The sequence below is a fragment of the Ursus americanus genome, chromosome 8, assembly GCF_024610735.1.
Source record: "Ursus americanus isolate L20-20 chromosome 8, mUrsAme1.1.p, whole genome shotgun sequence".
Classification (NCBI taxonomy): Eukaryota; Metazoa; Chordata; class Mammalia; order Carnivora; family Ursidae; genus Ursus; species Ursus americanus.
This window is the reverse complement of record NC_142134.1, coordinates 4,031,195-4,054,305: the sequence shown is the minus strand read 5'-3', so window position 1 is coordinate 4,054,305 and position 23,111 is coordinate 4,031,195. Positions and strand designations below refer to the sequence as shown.

The following is a 23,111-nucleotide window of genomic DNA, read 5'->3' as shown; positions in this document are numbered from 1 at the left end:
CAGAGCAGAGAGTCCGATGTGGGGCTCCATCCCAGGACTCTGGGATCACGCCCTGAGCTGAAGGCAGACACTTAAGGACTGAGCCACCCAGGCGCCCTGTCTTTTCACTTTTGCTCTTATTTCTTTTGATAAACAGAATAATTAATTCTAATGCAACAGAATATATATCCCTCATTTATGGTTAGTGTTTTTTGTGTATTTTCCTAGAATAAAGTTACACAGATATTCTCTTATATTTTCTTCTTAAAGTTTTAAAGTTTAAATTTTACACTTACATCAGTATGTAATTCATCCGGATTTGGCTTTTGTGTATGGTGTTACATGGAAATTGATTTTAATTTTCCCCAGTGCCTACCTGATTGTCCCAGCAGCATTTATCAAAAAGTCCAATCCTTTCCCACTGCTCCATTGTACCATCTTTGTTCTATATCAAAGATCCATGTATCTGTAAGTCTGTTTAAGTGCTCTCAATTTTATCCACTAATCTATGTGGCATCAATGCCACCATTGCTTCATGCTTCTACCATGCACCAATTTGACAGTTTTAATGACTACATCTTTATTATGGGACTTGATACCTGATAGAACAAGTTCTCCTTTTTTGTTTTTCTTCCATAAGAATTACCGTCAAGAGTTTCTTAATGCATTTCCATATAAAACTTATAATCAGCTTTTTACATTCCACAATAAAATTTATTAGGATTTTAATCGGAATTATATTGAATCTCTAGGTCTATTTGGGGAAAATTAGCATCACTTAAATGCTGGGTTGCCCAATGAACATGGTTTATTTTTCTAACTTTCAAGGCTTTCTTCAGTCTTTAATTTCAGTCAATAAATGTCATTATTCTTCTTTTAAGAATCATGTCTACCCTAAAAATCGTGCCTATCTTTTACTAGAACTCTTTGTAGGTGCTAGATGTTCTTTTTTGATGTTTTTGTAACTTGTATTTTGCTAAATTTTCTTTTCATATAGCTGTTGCATAGATAGAAATACAATTAATATATATTAATTCTATATCAGGAAGCCTTAGTTAGGTCTTTAATTCTAATAAGTTATCAGTAAATTCTTGTAGATTTTCTACTTACACAATCATACCATATCATCTCCAAATACTAAGTTCTTATTTTTTCTTTTCCAGTTATTGTAATATTTATTTTTCTTGTTTTACAGTACTAGGTAGCATATTTGGTACAATGTTTTATAAAAGTAACATTACTGGGGGCCCCTGGGTGGCTCAGTCGGTTAAGCCTTCAACTCTTGATTTCTGCTCAGGTCATGATCTCAGGGTTGCGAGACCAAACTCCATGTGGGGCTCTGCACTTAGCACAGAATCTGCTGGAGATTCTCTCTCTCCTTCTGCGGCCCCCCCCACCGCTTGCGCTCTCTAAATAAATAAACTAAATCTTAAAAAAAAATAATATTACTGGACAAGATTTTCTTGTTGTCATTCTCAGAGGGAAAGCTAACAATTCTCCACTATGCACGATAATTGCTGTGGTTTTTGAAGTTATTCTGTCAGATTAAGAAAATCCCTTACAGTCTTGTTCCCTAAATGTTTTTTATGAAGAATAATACTGAATTGTTACAGGAGTTTTTTTGGCATTTGTTCAGATGACTATATGTTCTTCTCCTTATTCTGTCAATCTAGTGAATTAAGTTGATTGATTTCCTAGTTAGTTGGGGTTTTTTGTTTGTTTTGTTTCTTTGACGTACTCTCTATGACTGACGGGGGGCTCAAACTCACAATCCTGAGATCAAGAGCCGCTAGCTCACTGTCAGAGTCAGCCAGGTGCCCTGATTGATTTCCTGGTTTTAGACCAATTTCACTTTGCTAATATAATCCCAGCTTGGGCACGTTTAAGTAACTTCTTAATGTTTTGTTGTATTTTAAATCTTTTTTCATAATGAGGTTGGCCAACACCATTCCTCTCGTAATATTCCTGTCAGGGTTTGATTTTACCCATATGCTAGCCTCATAAAATAAATTGGGGAGTAAAACTTCTATTTTTAGTCTCTGGAAGAGACTAAAAGTTTGTGTAAAACTAGATTTATTTCTTATTTGAATGTTTAGTATAATTTTCTGGTGACACCAACTGGGCTGAGATTTTTCTTTGTGAAAAGATTACTAATTGCCAACACAATTCTTTAATGGTTAAAGGTCTACCAAACTTTTGTATTTCTTCTTTAGTTTTGAGGCTGTATTTTTTTCAAAATTTGTTCAGTTTATATAAATTTCCAAAATTATTGACATAAAGTTTTTCATGATATCCACTTAAATTTTTAGCAACAACTATAGTGATGTCATCTTTCTCATTTTGTTTGTTTCTTCTCTTCTTTTTCCTGATTAATATTGGCAGAAATTTAGCTTAGCAATCTTATTACATATGGAAATTCTTTGCATTATGTATTTCTTTTCTATTTCATTAACTTTTGCTCTTACTTTTCTTATTTTCCCCCACCTACTTTATTTGGGTTTATTTTGTCCTTTTATTTCTTCCTTTCTAATGTGCAAATTCATATAAGAGTTCCCTCTAATCACTGATTTAACTCCATCATGCACATTTTGGTATAAAATATTTTATTTCTTTTCATATTCAACATATTTTCTAATTTCCATTATGATTTTTTCTACAATCTATAGGTTATTTATAAAAAATGTTTTAATTTCTAAACATACAGAGAATTTTATCGTTCTAATTATACTATTGATTTGTAGCACAATTACATTTACAAAGTTTAATGTAATTAAACTTTGAGAAAATACACATTCAAGTCTTTAATTGTTTCAAAGGAAAGATTGGCACAGGATAGATTGGCACAATATGTGAACATTAAAGTTTTATTCGGTTACTAATATATGCGAAATCGCAAAGTTGTGAGACAAATAATCATACACAATTTTTCAAATAAAATATCTAAAGCCTGCTTTGTGGACACTTGAATCCTTTTTTTTTTTTTTTTACTCTGGAATATAAAAAGAATATAAAAGTGTGGAGAGAGATACACAGATATTATTTTATAGCAGGCTGTCTTTGCAGAATACTTCTTTTGAATACCATTCCCAATTCCTTCACCCCAAAGGAGCAAAGCTTGTCTGGCCTGCTATGAAAACCTACCTTAATATGTGGTCCTTACAGCTGAAAGACAAAGGGACAGACTCATGCCTGGAAAAATCAACAGAATGAAAGACTGCTGGCTAGCTGCATTGGGGTAAGACCAGGGGAGTTATTACTATGTTGAGCATGACTTCCCCAGCAGAGATTGTTCCAGAAAGATACATGTGACTGTCACCAGTGGATCAAATGAAGGGAGAGAGTGAGAGGGTGGACTTAGAGCTGTTTTGTGTCCTGTTCCTCAGAGCTATGTAGAGTTGGGCACTTTTAGCATCATGAAACTCTGGGGTAACACGGGATTACTAGTGCTTTGGAAGGAGTAACCAGTGGGCTCCCAGAATAAGGATCCATTCTTAGGAACCAAAGAGCTGCAAGGGGGAAGAGGCCCAAAATCACACCTTTGAAGAACCCATGGAGATGCATCACTCTACAGGCTCTGGGCACAACTTAGGGTGCCAGGTCAAGTAATACCTGGCATTCAACTTTCTTACTCCTTCCTCACTCCGTTCCCAACACCAAATGGTCAGAAAGGGACTGGAGACGAGACAGGAAGCAGAAAAGCAGAGATACCATAAAGAACCCACTTTGTAGAATTCCATCCCACAAAGACATGAGCTATAGGAGAGAATTTTCAATTATTATTTTGGATTGCATATTCTAATTTGGAATTGATATACGCCGCAAACTTAGGTTGTCCATAGAATACGGTTTCCTTCTTAAGAGTGAGCAAAAAAGCAGTGGGCCTTCAATATTTTCATCAAAGGCAGGAAGTTTATGTTTACCAGATAAATTGTAAAGAGATGGTGGGAAACAAAAATAGAGTAGAATTTTAATCAATTTTATGATTTGTAGCTTCTAAATGCTTTAACTCATTTTCTAAGTTTTATGCTTTCTTAAGACTAAGAAAAGAGTAGTAATCTGTGCCACATTAACGATTTATAGCTATATTTCAATAAAAGCATTCTTATTTTCAAAAAATGAAAAAAATTGGTGACTGGAATATGTCTTTAAAATTCTGAGATTGAGCTAGCAAGCCTAATCAATAGTAGGAAATTGCCCCAGAACCCTGTCTTTCCAAAATCCATTGCATCACCACAAACATGGTGATATGTTTGCAAATTACACACTTAATGTTTCTATGAAATCCTACAAATTCTATGAAAAAGGTGAAGGAGTTAACCCCAATGCCCAGAGGTTGGACAGAGAGGTGAACAGTATTTAAGTGCACATATGTTTGTACATTCCACAATTTAAAGGGGTATGAATTATTCAGGTTTAACTGTATACTGTCATGAGGGAATATGGGGCCTGGAGTTACCAGAAAACCTGAAAATGAGATTGTCAGTTTCTTTCTTTGTTGCTATTCTGTGAAATTTTCTCATTTTTAAATATTTTCCTGTTGTCACAAAACACCGTGTGGCAACCACACACCTGCAGATTATGTCAGAGGATGCTCGTTTGTGAACTCTGGAAGAGAGCCTGTTGAATTCTTCCTGTAACTTACCCACTTTATTAAGTAATGGCAGGTGATAAACCAATTGACAAATTTCAACTTGTCCTTTTCTAACACTAAAGTTTTCCTGCATCTCTGGCAGAGATTCGTAATGTCACAGCTTCTCGATTTCTTCTCATGTTCCAAGATATTTATTAACATTGGTCATTTAATTCTCCATACCTTCTCAAGCTCCTCTGGCTCTAACACTTCTCTAGGAACCAGAAATATTTGTGTTTGGATTGTCAAAAACATCCTGACACCACTTGAAACTTTGATGGGAATATTGTAGCTGTTTCTCGAATCAGACTGTTTTTTTTTTTTTAAAGATTTTATTTATTCATTCAACAGAGATAGAGACAGCCAGCGAGAGAGGGAACACAAGCAGGGGGGGTGGGAGAGGAAGAAGCAGGCTCATAGCGGAGGAGCCTGATGTGGGGCTCGATCCCATAACGCCGGGATCACGCCCTGAGCCGAAGGCAGACCCTTAACCGCTGTGCCACCCAGGCGCCCCTCGAATCAGACTATTATCCGGGGTGGCTAATCTTGAGCAGCAAAGGGATAGAGGCCCACGGTCTTTCAGTGTTAGTGAAAATAGGAAGAAGATTAATAGAATGGAAAGGAATCAATAGGCTCTTATAATGAGTAAGGAATCTCCTTACAAAGGGATGGTACCTACTTGCCTATGGAGATTTCAGCTCTTCAACTAATATTCGTCTTGGCCAAATCTAGTTTCTATTATACTAAACTAGTATTAAAAAAAAATCACACTGAATTAATACCAAAATTCTCACTGCAAGCACTAGACCCTAGCACTTTAAAGGCATTTAAAGGTAAACACCTCATCATTTTGTGGGTAGGTGGCAATAAAAAGAGTTCAGATGACTAGTCAGGAAATTGGAGTCTAGTCCAGGATTTCTCAGAATGTATGTCCATGTACTAGTATATAAAAATTATTTGTATTAATTGCTGGAAGCATAGTTGTTTGGATTCTACTGGAAGAAGTCTTGGGATCATAGGGGTGAGCCCTAGGAAAATCCATTTTTAATGGACACCGTAAGTAATTCTTATGAATAATAGATGTTAAGACCTACTGATCTCAGTTATGTGTGTGTCCTTTGGCTCTTCTCTGACATGAGCCCCAAAACAGCAGCTTGTACAATCCCCTAGGCAATGGCAAGGATTAAATGAGATAATTGATCAATAAAGTACTTTGAAAAATGTGCAGTATTTTGCAAATGGAATGGATGGAGAAATGAAGGACTAGCATGAGATTTAATGATAAGAAGAAAAAACCTGGGGTGCCTAGATGGCTCAGTCGGTTAAAGCCTCTGACTCTTGGTTTTGGCTTGAATCATCATCTTAGGGCCGAGGTACCAAGCCCCACCTTGGGCTGCACCCTCCTTAGGGAGTCTGCTTGAGATTTTCTCTCTCTCCCTGTGCCCTTTCCCTCTCTCTCTCTCTCTCTCTCTCTCAAATAAATAAATAAAATCTTTTAAAAACAGAAGAAGAAAGAACCCTACTGAGTACCAAGTCTATAAAAGTGGCTGGAAGTCCTATGGGGAGTGCTCTTACCAAATTGTTAGAGCTTTTGTTACATATCCTTCTCCTTCCCTTTCTCGTTCCTGTTCTTTCCCCACCCAACCCTCTCCCAGAAGCTTTCTCTCTTTCTCCCAGCATGTGGTACCTTCTCAGACTCCTTTAATCCCATCTTTACTCTCAATCTTCTTCTGGATGTCTATGAATTCCTCTTTCTCTCTCTTACTTGCTTTCTTTCTCTGTCCTCTTTTTTTTTTTTAAGATTTTATTTATTTGACAGAGAGACAGCCAGCGAGAGAGGGAACACAAGCAGGGGGAGTGGGAGAGGAAGAAGCAGGCTCCCAGCGGAGGAGCCTGATGTGGGGCTCGATCCCACAACGCCGGGATCACACCCAGAGCTGAAGGCAGATGCTTAACGACTGTGCCACTCAGGTGCTCCACTCTTTTTTTTTTTTTTAAACTCCCTCCCAGCAACACGTCTCCAAATTATATACAAATAAGACCACAGGGAAAATGGAAAAAGGTGTCTTTTGCTGATGTGTACTCTGAGAAATGTCTCTCATGGCAGAGAACCGATCCTTTACGTGAGAATCAGATGCTTTTTACAGCCTATCCGAAAATTCCTGAAGGAAACAAACATTAGGGGATAGAAATGAGCATCTTGATTCAAAATGAACAAATCTAGGAATAACAGGATGAAAGTGAAGCAAGATAACTTGAGGCAAAATATACAGAAATTGCTTGTTACAGAGAGATCTTACGACTGTAGATCCGGAAGGAAACTTCAGTATCATTTAGTCAAACTGCAATCCTATTACTGATGGGGAAATTAAAGACTTTAGAGACTAAAACATTTGCTTTAAGCAAATGCTTTAAGCAAGCTTGTGGCCCTGGGTAACTAAGACCAAGAACTTGTGGCCCCTGGTAACTAAGACCAAAGGCTCTTGGCTTAGCCAACAGTCAACTCCACCATTGCACAGAGCTGGCTTGTGACACTAGTCAGAGCTCAGTGAAAAAAAAATGTTAAATTGACAAATATATGCCTATAGCTAAAGTCGACTTTATGTAACTTAATGGTAAATGATGTAAACATTGTAGGTGCTTTGAGTCTTTATTTAGCAAAGTAAAAACCTGTTAATTCCCTGTCAAATGTCCAAAGGGCATTTGATTATTTACTGATCAATGAAAATTTTAAAACCTGGGAATAACTGAATTATCTAATGCCTTTGCTTCTGGACAGGATTAGAATAAAGTTAATTACTCAACATAGTGAATGAAGACCTCAGAGTTAGAGCGGTAAAATCTGTAATCAATGCATCTTTACAATTGCATTTTCATAACTTTGCATTTCAGTAAGGATGAGGAATAGAGTGATCTCAGTGTCTCAGAATTACCCAATGAATGATACATAGAATTACTGGATGCCGTTTTGTTTCTCGCGAGCATGAGATAGGAATGACTCAGCACTTTCATTCTGATGGTCACACCATTCCTATATGATTTGAACAGTCAACATAAACCAAATGTGGGCATTTTCTGCTATTTATACAACAATAAGATCAATTTCATAAAGCAAAGCAAATAGTTCGGCCAACGAAGAGAGTATCCCAAAACAACACTCACAATTTAACCGCTATACAGGCCAAGGATAGAAAATAAATATTGTCTTCAAGTTCCTGAAAGCAAATCCAAGAATGCCTTGTACATTTCCAACTCTGCTGACTTTTGAAGAAATACAGTTCTCCAAATTAAAGCAAGAGCTAGTTAGTAAGCGCCACGTACGTGTCCAAAGAAAGTCCAGGGGGAAAAAAGATCAATTGGACATTGTCTTTGTTCCCAACAAATTGACATTCAGTTAGGTTGTAAATGGACTCTAATAAAGGTTTTTAAATGGTTGGTAGCTTTGTCATTTTTCTTTCTTCTACTTTGCACATCTATAGAGTTATAAACTTTAATTAATATAAACCTTGTACTCAACAAATGAGGCTGTTGGAAAAAGAAAGAGGAAAAGAAAAATAATAAGAAGCTTATGGATTCACATAATTTCATTATCTTAATCCCCAAAATGCAATTACTATTAAAAAATCTTTAATTAGTTAATTCTGTGCATTTAAAATGGTGGGTCCCAGTTTTTAAAACTGGATTTGCAGGGAGAGATAGTTGAAGGATGTCTCATTGCTGGAGAGAGGAGTTGTCACAATGGCCATGAGCTGACCAGTGCAGGAGTGGCCTCTGTGCCCTAGCGACAGTGTCTAAGAGCTCAGAGTTGTTGTCCTCACACTTGCCGAATGCCCGAGAGGATGATTTCACAATTCATACCACAAAAAATAATTTCTTTTCCCATTTCAGTTAAAAAAAAGCTCAATGTGTGATACAAATGGTTTTCTGTGTTTTATGTGTGTGGCTTTTTAATAACCCAAGCATTGTTCCAACACATGGCTTCTTGAATGTGCAGCAGCCATAGAAAAACATATAAAGGTATTATAGCCAAAAGAGCAAGGGTGGAATGGCAGTTACAGACCCAGCCAATAAGGAAAAACTCTCAAATTTATGAAATGTCTTCCTTCTTATCCCTTGATTCTGTCAGTTAAATGTTAGCTTGCATATTAATAACTAATATTTAAATAGTAATTTATGACTTACAGAACGCTTAAAATAGGTTTTCTGATTTTCATGTAACTCTAATAATGTGTCAACAAATATCATTTTTCTCATATTTAGATAAAGAAACAGAGGCTAAGAAGTATGTAATATCTTGGTCAATTTCAGCGTACTAAGAAGCTAGACCCAAACTTGGTTGTCACATTAAAGTGAAGGTTCTTTCCGCCAACATAATCCACCTCTCAGATTAAGCAGCGCTCAGTACATGTGAGGATTTTGACAATTCTCAGACTACAAAGTTAGAATCCTCATTACAAACAATATAATTTTATTTACGAATTTTAGTGATTAGTGAGTTAAATAACTTACAAATCTGAAAGACACTTTAGAGAATACAGTCTGAACATATCAAATGGTGCCTGTATATATTGTGATTAAAAATATAACTTGGCAATCACCTTTCTAGTATCTCATACCAATTCTTCCACGAAAAATTTTCATGTGCTGGTTTTTCACTTTGTGAGAATTAACATTACAATTATTTAAATATTTGCTGATTTTGCATTAGAGTCAATTTGGAGATAAGGCTGTTTACCTAAGGAATGGGGTTTAAGAAACTATCGGGCTCTGAGTTCCAAAACTCAAGCAAACCTTATAGAGTCCTCCCACGCACGCCACTGTGTTGGGTGCTTTGTGCACATCTCTTCACGTGATCTCCCTAACACTCCTACACGGTAGGCCCTGCACTCATCCCATTTTACAGCTGAGAAAGCTGAAGGTGAAGCAACTTCCCAAGTTCACAAAGAGAGTAAGTGGCAGAGCTGGAATTTGAACCCAGGCAGTCTGGCTCCAAAAGAATTATAAATGTGACACTAAGTGATTAATTCACTAATAGTTATTTCCTTTGCTTCTTTTCTTCTCCTCCAAGTCCCATATTAGCTGCACTCACATTTATATCACAGCCAAGTACATTTTTTTTCCAGCTAACTTAACAAGGGTAGGTAGGCAAATGCCTACAACTCCTTTCGATGCATCCTCTACTCATTAATTGAATCCAGAGTATGAAGAGGACCATTGTCACTAAGCAGACACTCATTTGTGGCGTTAGTTTGTGGTATAAAAGTGTGGAAGATGTTAGGAGAGGCAGTGCTGGCTTCTGAATTACTCAAGTGGCAAGTCCCTATCCTTCCTCTCTTCTATTAGAAAAATTCCGCGTGCTACAATCTCACCACCCTGGAAGGCAGCAAGCTATAAGGAAGATTTTGAAGAACAACATCCTCTGGTTTGATTTGAAGCCACATCACTCTAGTATAATTTTATAGCCTCGTTTCCTAATTGTCAAAATGGGAATCATAAAGTCAGTCTTAAATGTGCTGGAAGGAATCTGTGTAAAGGGCCAGGCACAATGAATGGTAGATGTCAGTAGATGTTGTGACAATACTCACCTGGGTTAACTTGGACCTGATCCAACTGAGTCTGGGTTTTGACACTAGTTTGGGTTCAAGCCAGAACATGACTGAACAGACAGGTGTAAAAAGCAGTTCATATTTCAGGTGAGCAGCACCCCGAGAATAAAATCAATGACTTCAGCATTTTCAGCTACTAACCTCACAACATAAGTCATTACTGACTCTATGCAAACAGGCAAATGATTGCTGTAGAACAGGGCCTGCTTAGAATATTGTTGAACGTATTCAACAGAAGATTGATAGACTTTTCATTTGTTTTTTAAATGAAGAGGAAGAAAGTGAATAATAATTGGAGTATCAAGAAACTGTCACACTCTATATCTCGACATACACTATCGTTCAAACCAAAATGTTCCTATCAGGAAAAATAATAAATCCTGGATTTTCCCAGAAAGCAGAGCCTGAGACAAAGGCTCGTGTGCAGACAGTTTGTAAAGGAGAGTGAAGTCAGGGAAAGGAATAGAGGACTATAGCAGTGAAACGGAGCAGGAATAGAGGAGGAAAGCATTCATTCCCTGGCTCCACTCCTCCTTCCGGCAAGAGAGGTCTCATAGAGGGCTTCTGCCCCTGCACTTCCAGCTCAGACATACAACAGTACCAGCTGGGGCTCTGCAGGTGACACATGCCTTGGTATCAGAATAACAGCAGACAGGAAAATAAAGGATATATATTCACGCGAGGCAAGGTACTGTCGGGCTAGACATGTGCGTAGCAGGTTGCCATAGCAATGGCTGGAGTAAACACAGCCAGAGAGGGTACTGGGAAAAACACAAGTGTCGAATACTTGTCCAGTGGCTGCTTCTATTTGGAGCCTAGTTATGATTATCTCTGCTGATATTTCTATAAGACATGAAACTTCTATTTAAGTTTAGACGAGTATTTTTCTTTTCTTTTCTTTTCTTTTCTTTTCTTTTCTTTTCTTTTCTTTTCTTTTCTTTTCTTTTCTTTTCTTTTCTTTTCTTTTTTTAAAATGATTTTTCTATGGTTGTCCCAAATTTGGGAACCATATAGTGGCCTTTCTAGATGTAACTGACGTCACTAATGTTTTTCATGTCGACACTGATGTTGTGTCTGCAACGGTACGAAAAGGATCTTGTTTGCTAACTGAAAGAGCTTCTTTTAACACCCAACAGGCATTATTATCCTACCCTGATAGAGCGATAATGACCCACAGGAATTCGGTAACAGGAAAGGAGGCACTTACTAACAGGAATTGAATGTCCCTTAGAGTACATTCCTGCTTTGACAGTCAGTGTTTAGAAATGTGCATCTCAAATTGTTCTCAAAGATGAAAAGGAAGTTGGAAAGTGATGACTAAAAAAAAAAAGAGGCATAGAAGTTACTTGAATTAGATAATTATTCACAAGGTAAAATATTTACCTGAAGCTTGAAATGTACCTTCATCAATGAAAAGGAAAGGACGGGCAATGATCCAGTACAACAAAAGCTTTCTGAAACCCTCATATATACATCATCTTTTCCCCTCAATTATCTGAATAATTACAATTAGCAAGATAAAATTGCCAGAGAACTTACTGGTGACAGCTGTTATGGGTCTCTTGAAAACAGGAATTCTAGAATGACCACTTCTACTTTTAAGCAGAGACTATTAAAAAAATAAGTCCTGGAAAAAATGAATGTTAAACAAACGGTTTGGGAACTAAATAGTTTCCCATTGGATTTGTTTGCATATTGGTTCATTCTTCCCACAATACATCACTCATTTTAGGTAAGATTTTCTGATAGTGATGAAGCTAAACAGAAGTAATAAGTAAAATGATCTGTTTTATTTTATTTTATTTATTTATTTTTAAAGATTTTATTTATTTATTCGACAGAGATAGAGACAGCCAGCGAGAGAGGGAACACAAGCAGGGGGAGTGGGAGAGGAAGAAGCAGGCTCCCAGCGGAGGAGCCTGATGTGGGGCTCGATCCCATAATGCCAGGATCACGCCCTGAGCCGAAGGCAGACGCTTAACCGCTGTGCCACCCAGGCGCCCCAAAATGATCTGTTTTAGAGCAACTCATATGCGATCTAAAGTAATACATGAATTAATGATGTGTGGTATTTATTTTTCTTAAACTTCCTTTTTTGTGAACTTTGCTCTTTAAAAAAGCCATTTTGTATATTTTTACGAAGTTGGTTGAGAAGATTTCTCCTTCATATTTCTAACTTTAAGAAGATATTACCTAAAGTACTTTATGCCCCAAATGGAAAGGTAGAGCCAATTCTTTTTAGGTATTCTTCCTCCCAAGGATTATAGTCAGAACTGTTTCTTTCCCCAGATTTGTTGTCAATTACCATCACCTGTACTAGGTTGTCCATCTATCCCTATCATCTTCTCTCCTGGCTAGATTTTGGTAATTGGCTTACCTTTGATAAAAAGGCCATTTCCCCCTTTCCTCCTCTTTGGTGCCCATTTTCATAGCCAGGGATCAAAGTAATCCACTTGTATTCATGTTATATGCTATGAGTCATATGTGTCCATAATCTTTTCACAAGGACAAGGCAGTAAACTGGTAAATTATTGTCATTGGAAGAAATTAAAAATGAAAAAAATGAAGGCAATTGTATCATTCATTTAAATGTACATTCATCTATGTCCTTATCATATATTTAGAACCGGACAGAGGCACCTGGGTGGCTCAGTCAGTTAAGCGTTTGCCTTTGGCTTAGGTCATGGTCCCCGGGTCTTGGGATGGAGTCCTGCTTGGGGGGAGCGGTGGTCTCAGCTTAGCAGGGAGCCTGCTTCTCCATTTCCCTCTGCCTGCTGCTCCCCCTGCTTGTGCTTTCTCTCTCTCTCTCTCTGCCAAATAAATTAATAAAATCTTAGGGAAAAAAAAGAACCGTTATTGGACAAACGAAGTACATATGGTAATATACATGGCCCTTACTTTCAAGGTGCTTATAATCTGGTAGAGGAAATAAGATATGTCTTTAAATAATTATGATAGAATTAAGAAAACAAGTACCATAAGAGAGTTAGAAATACGAGCATCTAGGTGAGAAATAAATTGTTTTTCTATGTTATCAATTCTACGATAACAGGACTAAGAACTCCTGGGATTCAAGAGTAAAGAACACTCACCCCCTCATCCAGCTGCAGGGGCATTCCAACTACCCATGGATTTTAATTTACCCTGAACATCTCTATTTAAATATCTTATTAGGATTTCAAGCTCACCATGTCCGAAGTCAAATACATCATTTTCTCCTTAAACTGTCTCCACCTATCTTTCCCTCCCTCTGTTCCCAAACCGTTTCCCTACTCCTAGTGTTCAGATAATCCTCTGTATATCACAGTCACTTTCTTCCTCATTGCCAGTCAAGAATATGTCAAATCACCAACTTTCTACTTCCTTTAAGCGCTGCCCCAGATCCTTCTTTTCATTTTATTGATAGACTTTCAGACTTGCAATAGCATTTGCACTATTTTCTTTATCTTTTGTCTCTCCTGATTGCACTAGTCTAATTTATATCCTGCTGACAGATTAATCTTCCCAATTTATAGCCCCAATCATTTAACTCCCACACTCAAACACGTTTAGAGGCTCTAAGCTAATTAACTATCCAATTTTAACTATTGGCTATTAGCTAGTCAATATCTCTCATTCTGGTAGTCAACATATATCCTGAGGCTCTATTTCCAACATTATTTTCCAAAACTTATTTATGTCCAATCTGTGACCTCCTTCCTTGTGTACCCTAGAATATCCTGAAGTTTTCATGTTCCTACTCAGGAAATTCCATTGATCTGAAACCTTTTTTCAAATTTTGAAGTTTATCATAATTTCCACTTTTATATGAAGCCTTTACTGATGCCCCACACCCAAAACTAAGCTCCAGATCATTCTTTATTTACCACTTAAGAACCTACAATGTAATCAAACTCATAATTACCAGCCTCCTTTTCTCCCCCCTCATTTCAAGGGCCATGGCTAAGTCTTACTGATCTCTGCAAATCTATAGCATTTAGCATAATATCTGTCTTTCAATCTGTTCTATCCTTTTTTCCCCCCACGAAACTGAATGTTCCATCACTAACAAACGAATGTCTCCAAGCAATGATTCTTCAGATACCAGTAAAATGATGTTTGCTCCTGTTTGCAAATGCCTGATACATTTTAATATTTCCTAAATTAACATAAAGTTCAAAAAGCACATGGCGCTGGGTAAGTACATTTTTTCCTGGGCCTCCCTTCTCTTGGGATCCCTCTTCATTTAACTTCTCTTGTCCTGACAGTCAAAGGCTCATCGATCTAGGCTTAAAAGCCACGGGAGGGGGCTGTTCAGTTTTAAATACAATTTAGAAAACCTTGGGAAAGAATGACAGTTCTTTTTCAGGAAACTCCCCTACGTATTTCAAAAGAACAGCTTTCCAAATTGGAGATGGTAAAATATTATACCACCAACCAAGTAATAGAAAGTCACTCACTGCTGTGTAGAAAGATTCACTTGATTTTCACAACGAGCACAAAAGACTACATTGTATGTATTTAAATCTGAGACTGACAAAAATGTCAGAAGGAAAAAAGAAGAGTAGTCAATTTCTCTAAAAGATCATTATTTAGGAATAAATTACTATGCAAAGAAGCATGGATCTCCTTGACAACTTGTGAATTTAAGGCCGATGAAATGCCTCCCTCCTCATCCTTAATAATCAACTCTGCTGATGAAATATGGTAAGAATTCTAAGTTTGGGGAACATACAAAGCTTTGAAATCAATGTGTTTCCGGTACAGGGGGTTAAGGAAAGAACTTAATAAATCAGCTTAGGAAATGCTTCATTTCCTGCTCCCTATCTGGGAAGGGAAACATAAAACAGGCAGAGCCAGGTGTAACAAAACCATACACCTGGATGGAAAATCTCTTCCAGTTCCTTCTAGGCACCACTCGGATGGTCAGCGTATCCTCTCAAGCTACAGCTTCCTTTTCTCAGAAATATGGAGTAGTTTTTGCAGACACTTTCCTTAAGTTAACAGATAGGGTTGTTGGCAGAAGTTGAAGGAGATAGTCATTATGCAATTATTATCTCTGCTTAAATGAGAAATTATCCTACCTGGGTTAATAGTTCATTAGAAAAAAGGCACCATTAATGAGCTGGGCTCATTATCGATGAGGTCAAAGAAGTTGGTATTTTCCCAAAATGCTCATACTAGGAAAACCTGCCAGGTCATCTCTGGGTTGTCCTCCACCTTTCCTTCTTCCTTACGGCTAGGTTTTGCAGGCTGATTCTATTGCTCCTACTCCATTTTGCTTTCAGAAAGACACGTAATCCAGTCGGAGTTGAACAATGCCAGGAAAGTCGTGTAGTTGATGGTGCTTACAGACCTGGAATGGTGAGCAGCCTTAACCCAGACTTTCAAATTTATATTGACCCGACACCTGTTTGAGAGCAGTGTTTTTCCTGGCATTGGGATTTCCCATGCATATGGAAGAGTTACTTAAAGCTTATGCACTGATTTCTGCAGCCCTTCATAAATACTCTTTATTTTTTAAAAAATCAGATGCTTGGTAACTCTTCTAAGTTAGATTTTCTGGCCTTGATACGTGCTGCAACTTAACTCTGGAAATGCCAAGGTGCACGATAAGCAATCACACTTGATTTTGAAGTGTTTGGGAATCTGTTCTAAATTTATATATGTATTTTTGGAAATTAATGATAAATATCGCTGGAGGAGTGTGCATAATTTTTCCTACACTATTATTCTAAATTAGAATTTTTGTAGGCAGCAAATTTTGAAAAGAGCACATGCAAAGTAAAATTAGAACTGATTGTTTTCCAGGTCTCCTCAGAATCAATATTTCCCAACTGTGTTCTTTTATGATAGCTTGTACTTTGGTTTTCACACTTATTAAATTTGCCTTGTATTAGAATTACATATTTGTTTTTCCCAACACTACATTTATCACTGTGGGTAAGGACAATGTCTTAATCATTTATGTATTCCTTACACTGATGAGTACATAGTAGGATCCTAATAAATAGTCATTAAATTTAATTGCTTACAGGGAATCCCTCAGAAAGGGCTAATGCAGTCATATATAATAATTTCTTGCAACTGGTCGTTAATATAGTCAGGACTTGTAGTGGTTCATATATATCCTTTATCTGAATTTCTGAAATTGCAATCAGTGGCTAGGATTTTTATGTCTATAAATTTCTGAAATGTTGTGCAAAATGTTGTGTGTATATGGGTAGATATGTGCTTATTTCCAGAGCAAATGTTATTAACTTTAATCAAATGACTCTCCTTTTTACCCACCCTGCCCCCTTGAGATATTAATATTCACTTCCCCAGGCAGCTTGATCCAGCCTCTCAATTTATCAAAACCAAAAGAGAGTTGGGACAAATATAGGCCAGCATCTGCAATGCAGTATTTCTGATTACAGCCTTTCACCCATACTTGACAGTCTTGTTATTTCCAGACTTAACGCCGGAGAAAGAGTTTTTTGAGAAAGAATACATCTGTAACCAGCATTTTATCCCCAGATTCTGCTCCCCAAAATACTATCGTGTATTCTCAGTACCTTTATTGTGCCATCAAATCCACTGCAAGGCCCCTGCACCAGCAAACATTTCCTTTCAGTGAAAACAAACATCCTCTCCACACACTCCCAGTCAACACCCACACACTCGACTCAGTAAATGAATTGCTGCATCCGAGTTTCAGGGGAAGGTCCCTGAAGGTAAACTGAGGCTAAGAGTCCCGTACTAGTGATTTCTGATCCACACCGTCCGAGGAATAAGAGAAAATGGTACCTGTGGCATTTTCACTGCTACAAAGACTGGGCAGAAGAAGACAAAGGATGGTCACTTGAAGGAGTTTCATGGTGCCCGTGGATCGTCGCAGTGGCACTTCTCTCCAGAGTCAGGCCGAGACAATTCCCTCCCAGCCTGGCAGGGCCTTATTAGCAAATGGAAAAGGTGTGCTGCATGTGAGCAGCCGCGGCCCATTCCCACTTATTTCGGGGGCTCTGATAAAGAACGGGAGGAAATACACACACTCCCTTTGGGAGTTCAGCGGAGAGGAGATTTATTGTTTCAGTCCCTTACAGGAACTTTTTTTTCTCTTCCTTTGGCAGCCACTTGTGTTTTTGTTACTACATTATTTTGTTCTTCTTCAACAAAAAGGTCAGGGCGGGTTCTGAACAGAAACAGATCTTTCTTGAGAATGGATCATACAGCTTTCTAACTTTTGTTTTGAAAGTGTGTTTCGGACTGGTTATAAAAAGGGCCTTATTAACCAGAGACTTGCCTTGGATAAAGAGGCATTAATCGCCTCAGGGTTAAAGTTTAGAGCAAAATCCACAAGGAATCAACTTTCTTCTTTTTTTCCAACTTGAAAGCCAGATTAGCAAAGACCACCTTCTGGAGATAAGTGCAAAAAACCGTGTTAAATAGGTCCTGCTCTGCTCTCGAGAAAGCAAAAAGACTCCTTAGGGGTGTCCAGGCAGGTGTTTCAGGATATTTCTAATAGAGTTAAGCAACGATGTGACCGTTCGCTGCTCATTCCTGGTTTTTATTGCTGGAATTTGGTGAAGAATAAAGAGAAATTAATGACACAAGTCTCCCCTGCTTCTGGAAACTAGTGTTCGGTGTCTGCGTTGCGGTGAGCTGGCATAGAGGCAGCAAGCCCCTGAGCAGCCAGAGGGGTCCCGCCAAGCTCCTACCCTGGGATCACACTCAGCAGCGTCAAGCAACGTCAGCTTTGAGCTGTATGCTGGCATCCTCTGGGCTTTATCTCCATTGATCTTGCGCTTCCATTAGCACAATGTGTCCAAAGGCACGAGAAAAGCCTACAAAAGGTTATTTTGGGTGGAGGGTGTTGGGAATGCTCAAGAATTTCTCCATATAAATTAATAATTTCTTCTTCACTTTACACCATTTCCACTTAGGGACGTTTTCACAGGAAAGCTCTACTTGCAGATAGAGAGGGAAACCTGTAACAACCCAACCTGCCCGCCCTGCAAAGATACTCTTCTCTAAGAAATATGATTGAAATGGCAGTGGGGTAGAGTGGTCTCCCAACAAGTCAGTGAGGTTGGGAGACACAGATTCTTCAGACCAGAACGCCAACCAGGAAAGACCTCGGGTATATTAAGGGTGTCTTTGATGTTCCTAGCAATTGACTAAGACACGGTGATAGCACAGCCATAATCCCCATGTGTGCCAAGTAACTCAACACTTCTCCTTAGCTACGGTCTACACATTTAACCACAGCCGATGATCCTTTATAAACCTTTATCCATGAAGCCTCATGGACAAACGAGTGTCAGTGGATCAGTATAGATCTATCCGCTTCACCATGAAAAGTACTCCAAAAGTATACTTTTTTACCTGGTTACAAGGAAGACACACATTTCACTGCCGCACTGTGCTGAGGAGTACTCATTACAAAAGTAGTTAGGGCGTCAACTGATCAAAATATCCCAAACAGTAGCTTGTTTCTTCCTAAATTATACCAAGCCTCAGAAGAGCCTCCAAGTTTATATTTTGTGCATAAGCAAGACTGGATTTTACCCTCTCTTGTAATTAATTTTCTAAAACAGACTGCCTTTGGACTCGTTACTTTATTTGGCATATCCTGGAGAGTATAAAGATAGTAATGTATGTGAATAGTTGTCACATGCACTTACCAGAAATAAATCGAGGTGTGGCCATGAATTCACAGTGGAGCACTCTCATTGCCTCACTTCCTGCTCCTTGTTCTGCTCTAACTGTGGCGTTTTCAGCACACGGCGGCACCACTGGTGTTGACCGTGCTTGTTGCTATGCTGGCTCCAAGAGCATTTTGACTTCTCAGCCCTAACTGGTAGGCATTTCCATGAAAAAGGCGATTTGCCTATTTCAAGAGTGCTTGATAATAGAATATGATGTCTATTTAAAAGACAGGACCTGTAGATGAAAAAAATTAGAACTAAAACATCAACTAAGCAAATTCATTTTTAACAGTATGGAGGTTCCTTAAAAAGTTAAAAATAGAGCTACTCTATGACCCAGCAATTGCACTATTAGGGATTTATACAAAGGATAAAAAAATATTGATTTGAAAGGATACATGCAGCCCCATGTTTATAGCAGCATTATCTACAATAGACAAACTATGGAAGGAGTCCAAATGTGTCCATCAACTGATGGAAGGATAAAAAATAGGTATATATATATATATATATATATATATATATATATATATATATTACTCAGCCATAAAGAAGAATGAACTCTTGTCATTTGCATTGACGTGGATGGAGCTAGGGTGTATAATGCTAACCGAAATAAGTCAGTCAGAGAAAGACAAATACCATATTATTTCATCATATGTGGAATTTAAGAAACACAACAATGATCATAGGGGAAAAAAAGAAAGAGGAAAACCATGAGAAAAATTGACATTTGATAGGCAAAAAGTATTATCTCAATTCTTGCATATTCATTTCTTTGGCTTCTAGTGACGTGAATATTTTTTTCCATTTTGTTGGCCTTCTATTTCTCCTTTTGTGATGTTCTTTTGTTTTTCTTTCAGTTACAGACTCATTGGCTTATTGTTGATTAGCAAGAGGTCTTTACATATCAAGGATATCAAATCTTTATTTTGTATTCTTTTTTTTTTTTTAGATTTTTTATTTATTTATTTGACTGAGAGAGAGACAGCGAGAGAGGGAACACAAGCAGAGGGAGTGGGAGAGGGAAAAACAGGCTTCCCGCTGAGCAGCGAGACTGATGTGGAGCTCGATCCCAGGACCCTGGGATCATGACCTGAGCCAAAGGCAGACGCTTAACGACTGAGCCACCCAGGCGCCCCAATTTTGTATTCATTTTTACAAGATTTTTTACTTGCCTTTTCATCTTAGGGTGTGCTGTTGAGCCAAAAATATTTTAATTTCTAAAAAAAATTCAATTAGCTAACACATAGTACATCATTAGTTTTTGATGAGTATTCAATGATTCATTAGTTGTATGTAACACCCAGTGTTTATCCCATCACGTGTCCTCCTTAATGTCCATCACCCAGTTACTCCATCCCCTCATGCACTTCCCTTTCCTCAACCCTCAGTTTTTTTCCCAGAATCAAGAGTCTTTCATGGTTTGTCTCCCTCTCTGATTTCTTCCCATTCAGTTTTCTCTTCCTTCCCCTATGATCCTCTGCACTATTTCTTATGTTCCACATATGAGTGAAACCATATGATAATTGTCTTTCTCTGATTGACTTATTTCACTTAGCATAATGCCCTCCAGTTCCATCCACATTGATGTAAATGGTAGATATTCATCCTTTCTGATGGCTGAGTAATAGTCCATTGTATATATGGACCACATCTTTATCTATTGAAGGACATCTTGGCTCCTTCCACAGTTTGGTTGTTGTGGACATTGCTGCTATGAACATTGGGGTGCAGGTGCCCCTTCTTTTCACTACATCTGTATCTTTGGGATAAATACCCAGTAGTGCGCATATCAAGGCTTGCCACTGCCATCATTGACACTGAAGAAATTGTATAATGAAGACTCCAACGCTGATGAGTTTGTTAACTCCTGTGGTGCTGAGACAATTTATTCAACTGTCACCACTATGAAGGCCCTAAATTAAACTTCCTTCCAATACTTGCCTTCTTCCTCTCTGCCAGCTTGTCACTGAATAAAACCATCTAGAATGGATGAGAACATGAGTCCTGGGTTCAAATTCTGACTCCCTCCCTTAATCATATGTGTTTTGTCTGAGTTACTTGGCCTTTTTATGCCTTGGTTTTACCCGGGGAAAAATGGGGATAATCACTATGGCAACTATAAATGTTCAGAGAATTAGGTGAGAGTTCAGAAAGAAAAGTATATATTGAAACAAACAAGCAAACAATTTAACCTTAAACTTCTAGAATGTATAGGCTAAAAGAAATTATCTTAGTTCAGTGATATATTTTAGGTTGTTAGGATTTTACATAAACCATCTCATTCTAGAGTGATTGACCAATTTCCTAAGAAATATTCAGATGATGCAAATCCCAAAATATTGTTGAGAACAGATTAAACAGATTTCTAACTCCTATTTTCAGGGATTCATCCCATGCTCCACTTTAAGGTACTTTAAATATCAAGTACTTTCTTCAATGGAGAGAGAAACTAACGGCTTATTTTTATTACTTGCCTATCTGAAATGGGAATCATGGAATCTTCTGAAGGTATTGGGATCAGAGATGAAGACAGACAGATATTTAAGGTCCATGATACTGAAGCTATAAAGTTCCCCTCCTATGGAGCCAAAATGGACAATGAGCATTGAAGATGGGTGGGCCTCACCATTTGGCCAAACTTATGCCAGTAAAATATCTTCTTTAATTACTGTATTTCTTTTACAATCAACTTCTAGTGGCCCCAAATCAGTGCTATTTCATATTGCTCAAGTGAAAGAAGATATGACAAGCTTATTCTTGAAGTTTCCAAAGAGTTTATCTTTCACATTCGCCAATGGTTCATCACAATTTTACTCCTCAATATATAAAGACAATTCTCTCACCTCAAACCCACTCCTTAATTTGATAGTGATCTATCTCTCCTGATCACTCTTGAACTCAGAACCTTGAGATTGAGACCTGAGCTGAGATCAAGAGTCGATGCTTAACTGACTGAACCGAACTTTTTTGAAATAAAATGCAATATAATTCATTTGATTATATCTAATGAAGAATAGGTATGATGACTTCTATAAAGTTCTGGAACATGTCAATGAACTCAGAAATAAGCAGGCAAGTATAAAGTTCTTTAATAGTTTACTTAACTTTACATTTTGCTCAGCTGTTGCCATACACCCCATGACCAAGATTTCTGCTCAGATGTCTCAGTTTTGGTGTGCCAGAAATAGTAGTATCTTAGGGAAATATTCTTTTCTTATGTCAAAAGATGCCTATAGTGTGCAGTGTATACCAGGGATTTTTCACAGGTTATGTTCATACAAAATTGTGACTTGTGAGTGAATCGCCTTTTCTTTCTTTTTTTAAAATAATATTTTTTATTATATTATGTTAATCACCATACAGTACATCCCTTGTTTTTGATGTAAAGTTCCAGATTCATTACTTGCATATAACACCCAGTGCACCATGCAGTACGTGCCCTCCTTACTACCCATCACCGGTCTGTCACTTTTCACTCTATAAATGATCCATCTAGCTTTTCTAATTTACCTGTTTAGATTTTGCTCCTTTTTTCTCACCCATTTTAGCTTTTGTTCTTAGTTTTCCAAATCTTTTTTTTTTTTTTTTTGCATTGTTCATCTCGGTGGCCGGTTAGTAATTCTCAAAGGGATCTTTCACAGGACCAGATCTGAACCAGTTTAAAAGCATGATGAAGTGATTTATTTACTTCTCCTTTCTAAACTTCCAGACAAATGGAGGTTAAAGTTAATTATCTAAAAACTGTGGACTTTTTTTTTTTCCTCTCTCTTTTGCCAAATAAAGAAAGCCAACTGTAGGCACAGCTTTTGGGTATTCATAGAAACCTATAAACTTAAAGTTAGAAATGGAGTGTCTGTACTGGTTCATTCCTGTTAATAAACCACTTTCTACACACACACAACTCAGCTAAAGCGTTACCTTACTAATGGCTTCTGGACTATACCTCAGGGATTTAAGAATCTGTTGCTTGCTCTTTATATTTCATTCCCAATCTTCTTTGGTCATTCTCTCCCAGGAATCTGACTTTTAACCTCAGAAACGCTCTTCAGAAGAGACTCCACCTGGGGGTGTTCTAGTTTGGGTTTCCCCTGGGTGCTGTATCTCAGATCAACATTCTGCTAAACTGTGGAGAGATTTCCCGGATGACGATGTTCTGCATCCTCCATCCTGACTCTTGTCAAACTGGCTGAGATCTGTAGCCACGCTTTTACTGCTTACTGA

General features: G+C 37.9%; 1 protein-coding gene across 2 annotated transcripts in view; it reads right to left on the bottom strand.

The window, feature by feature from the left end:
• Positions 1-17,230, bottom strand: part of EMCN (endomucin) — a 98,325-nt gene extending 81,095 nt beyond the window's left edge. Inside the window, exon 1 of one of the 2 annotated variants that reach the window (XM_045792507.2) lies at positions 16,984-17,230. In XM_045792507.2, coding sequence (XP_045648463.1) covers positions 16,984-17,053 — 70 coding nt within the window. In that variant the 5' untranslated portion in view covers positions 17,054-17,230. The remainder of the gene's footprint in view (positions 1-16,983) is intronic. The other variant, XM_045792498.2, reaches the window with a different exon arrangement.
• Between the last annotated feature and the right edge of the window lie 5,881 nt (positions 17,231-23,111).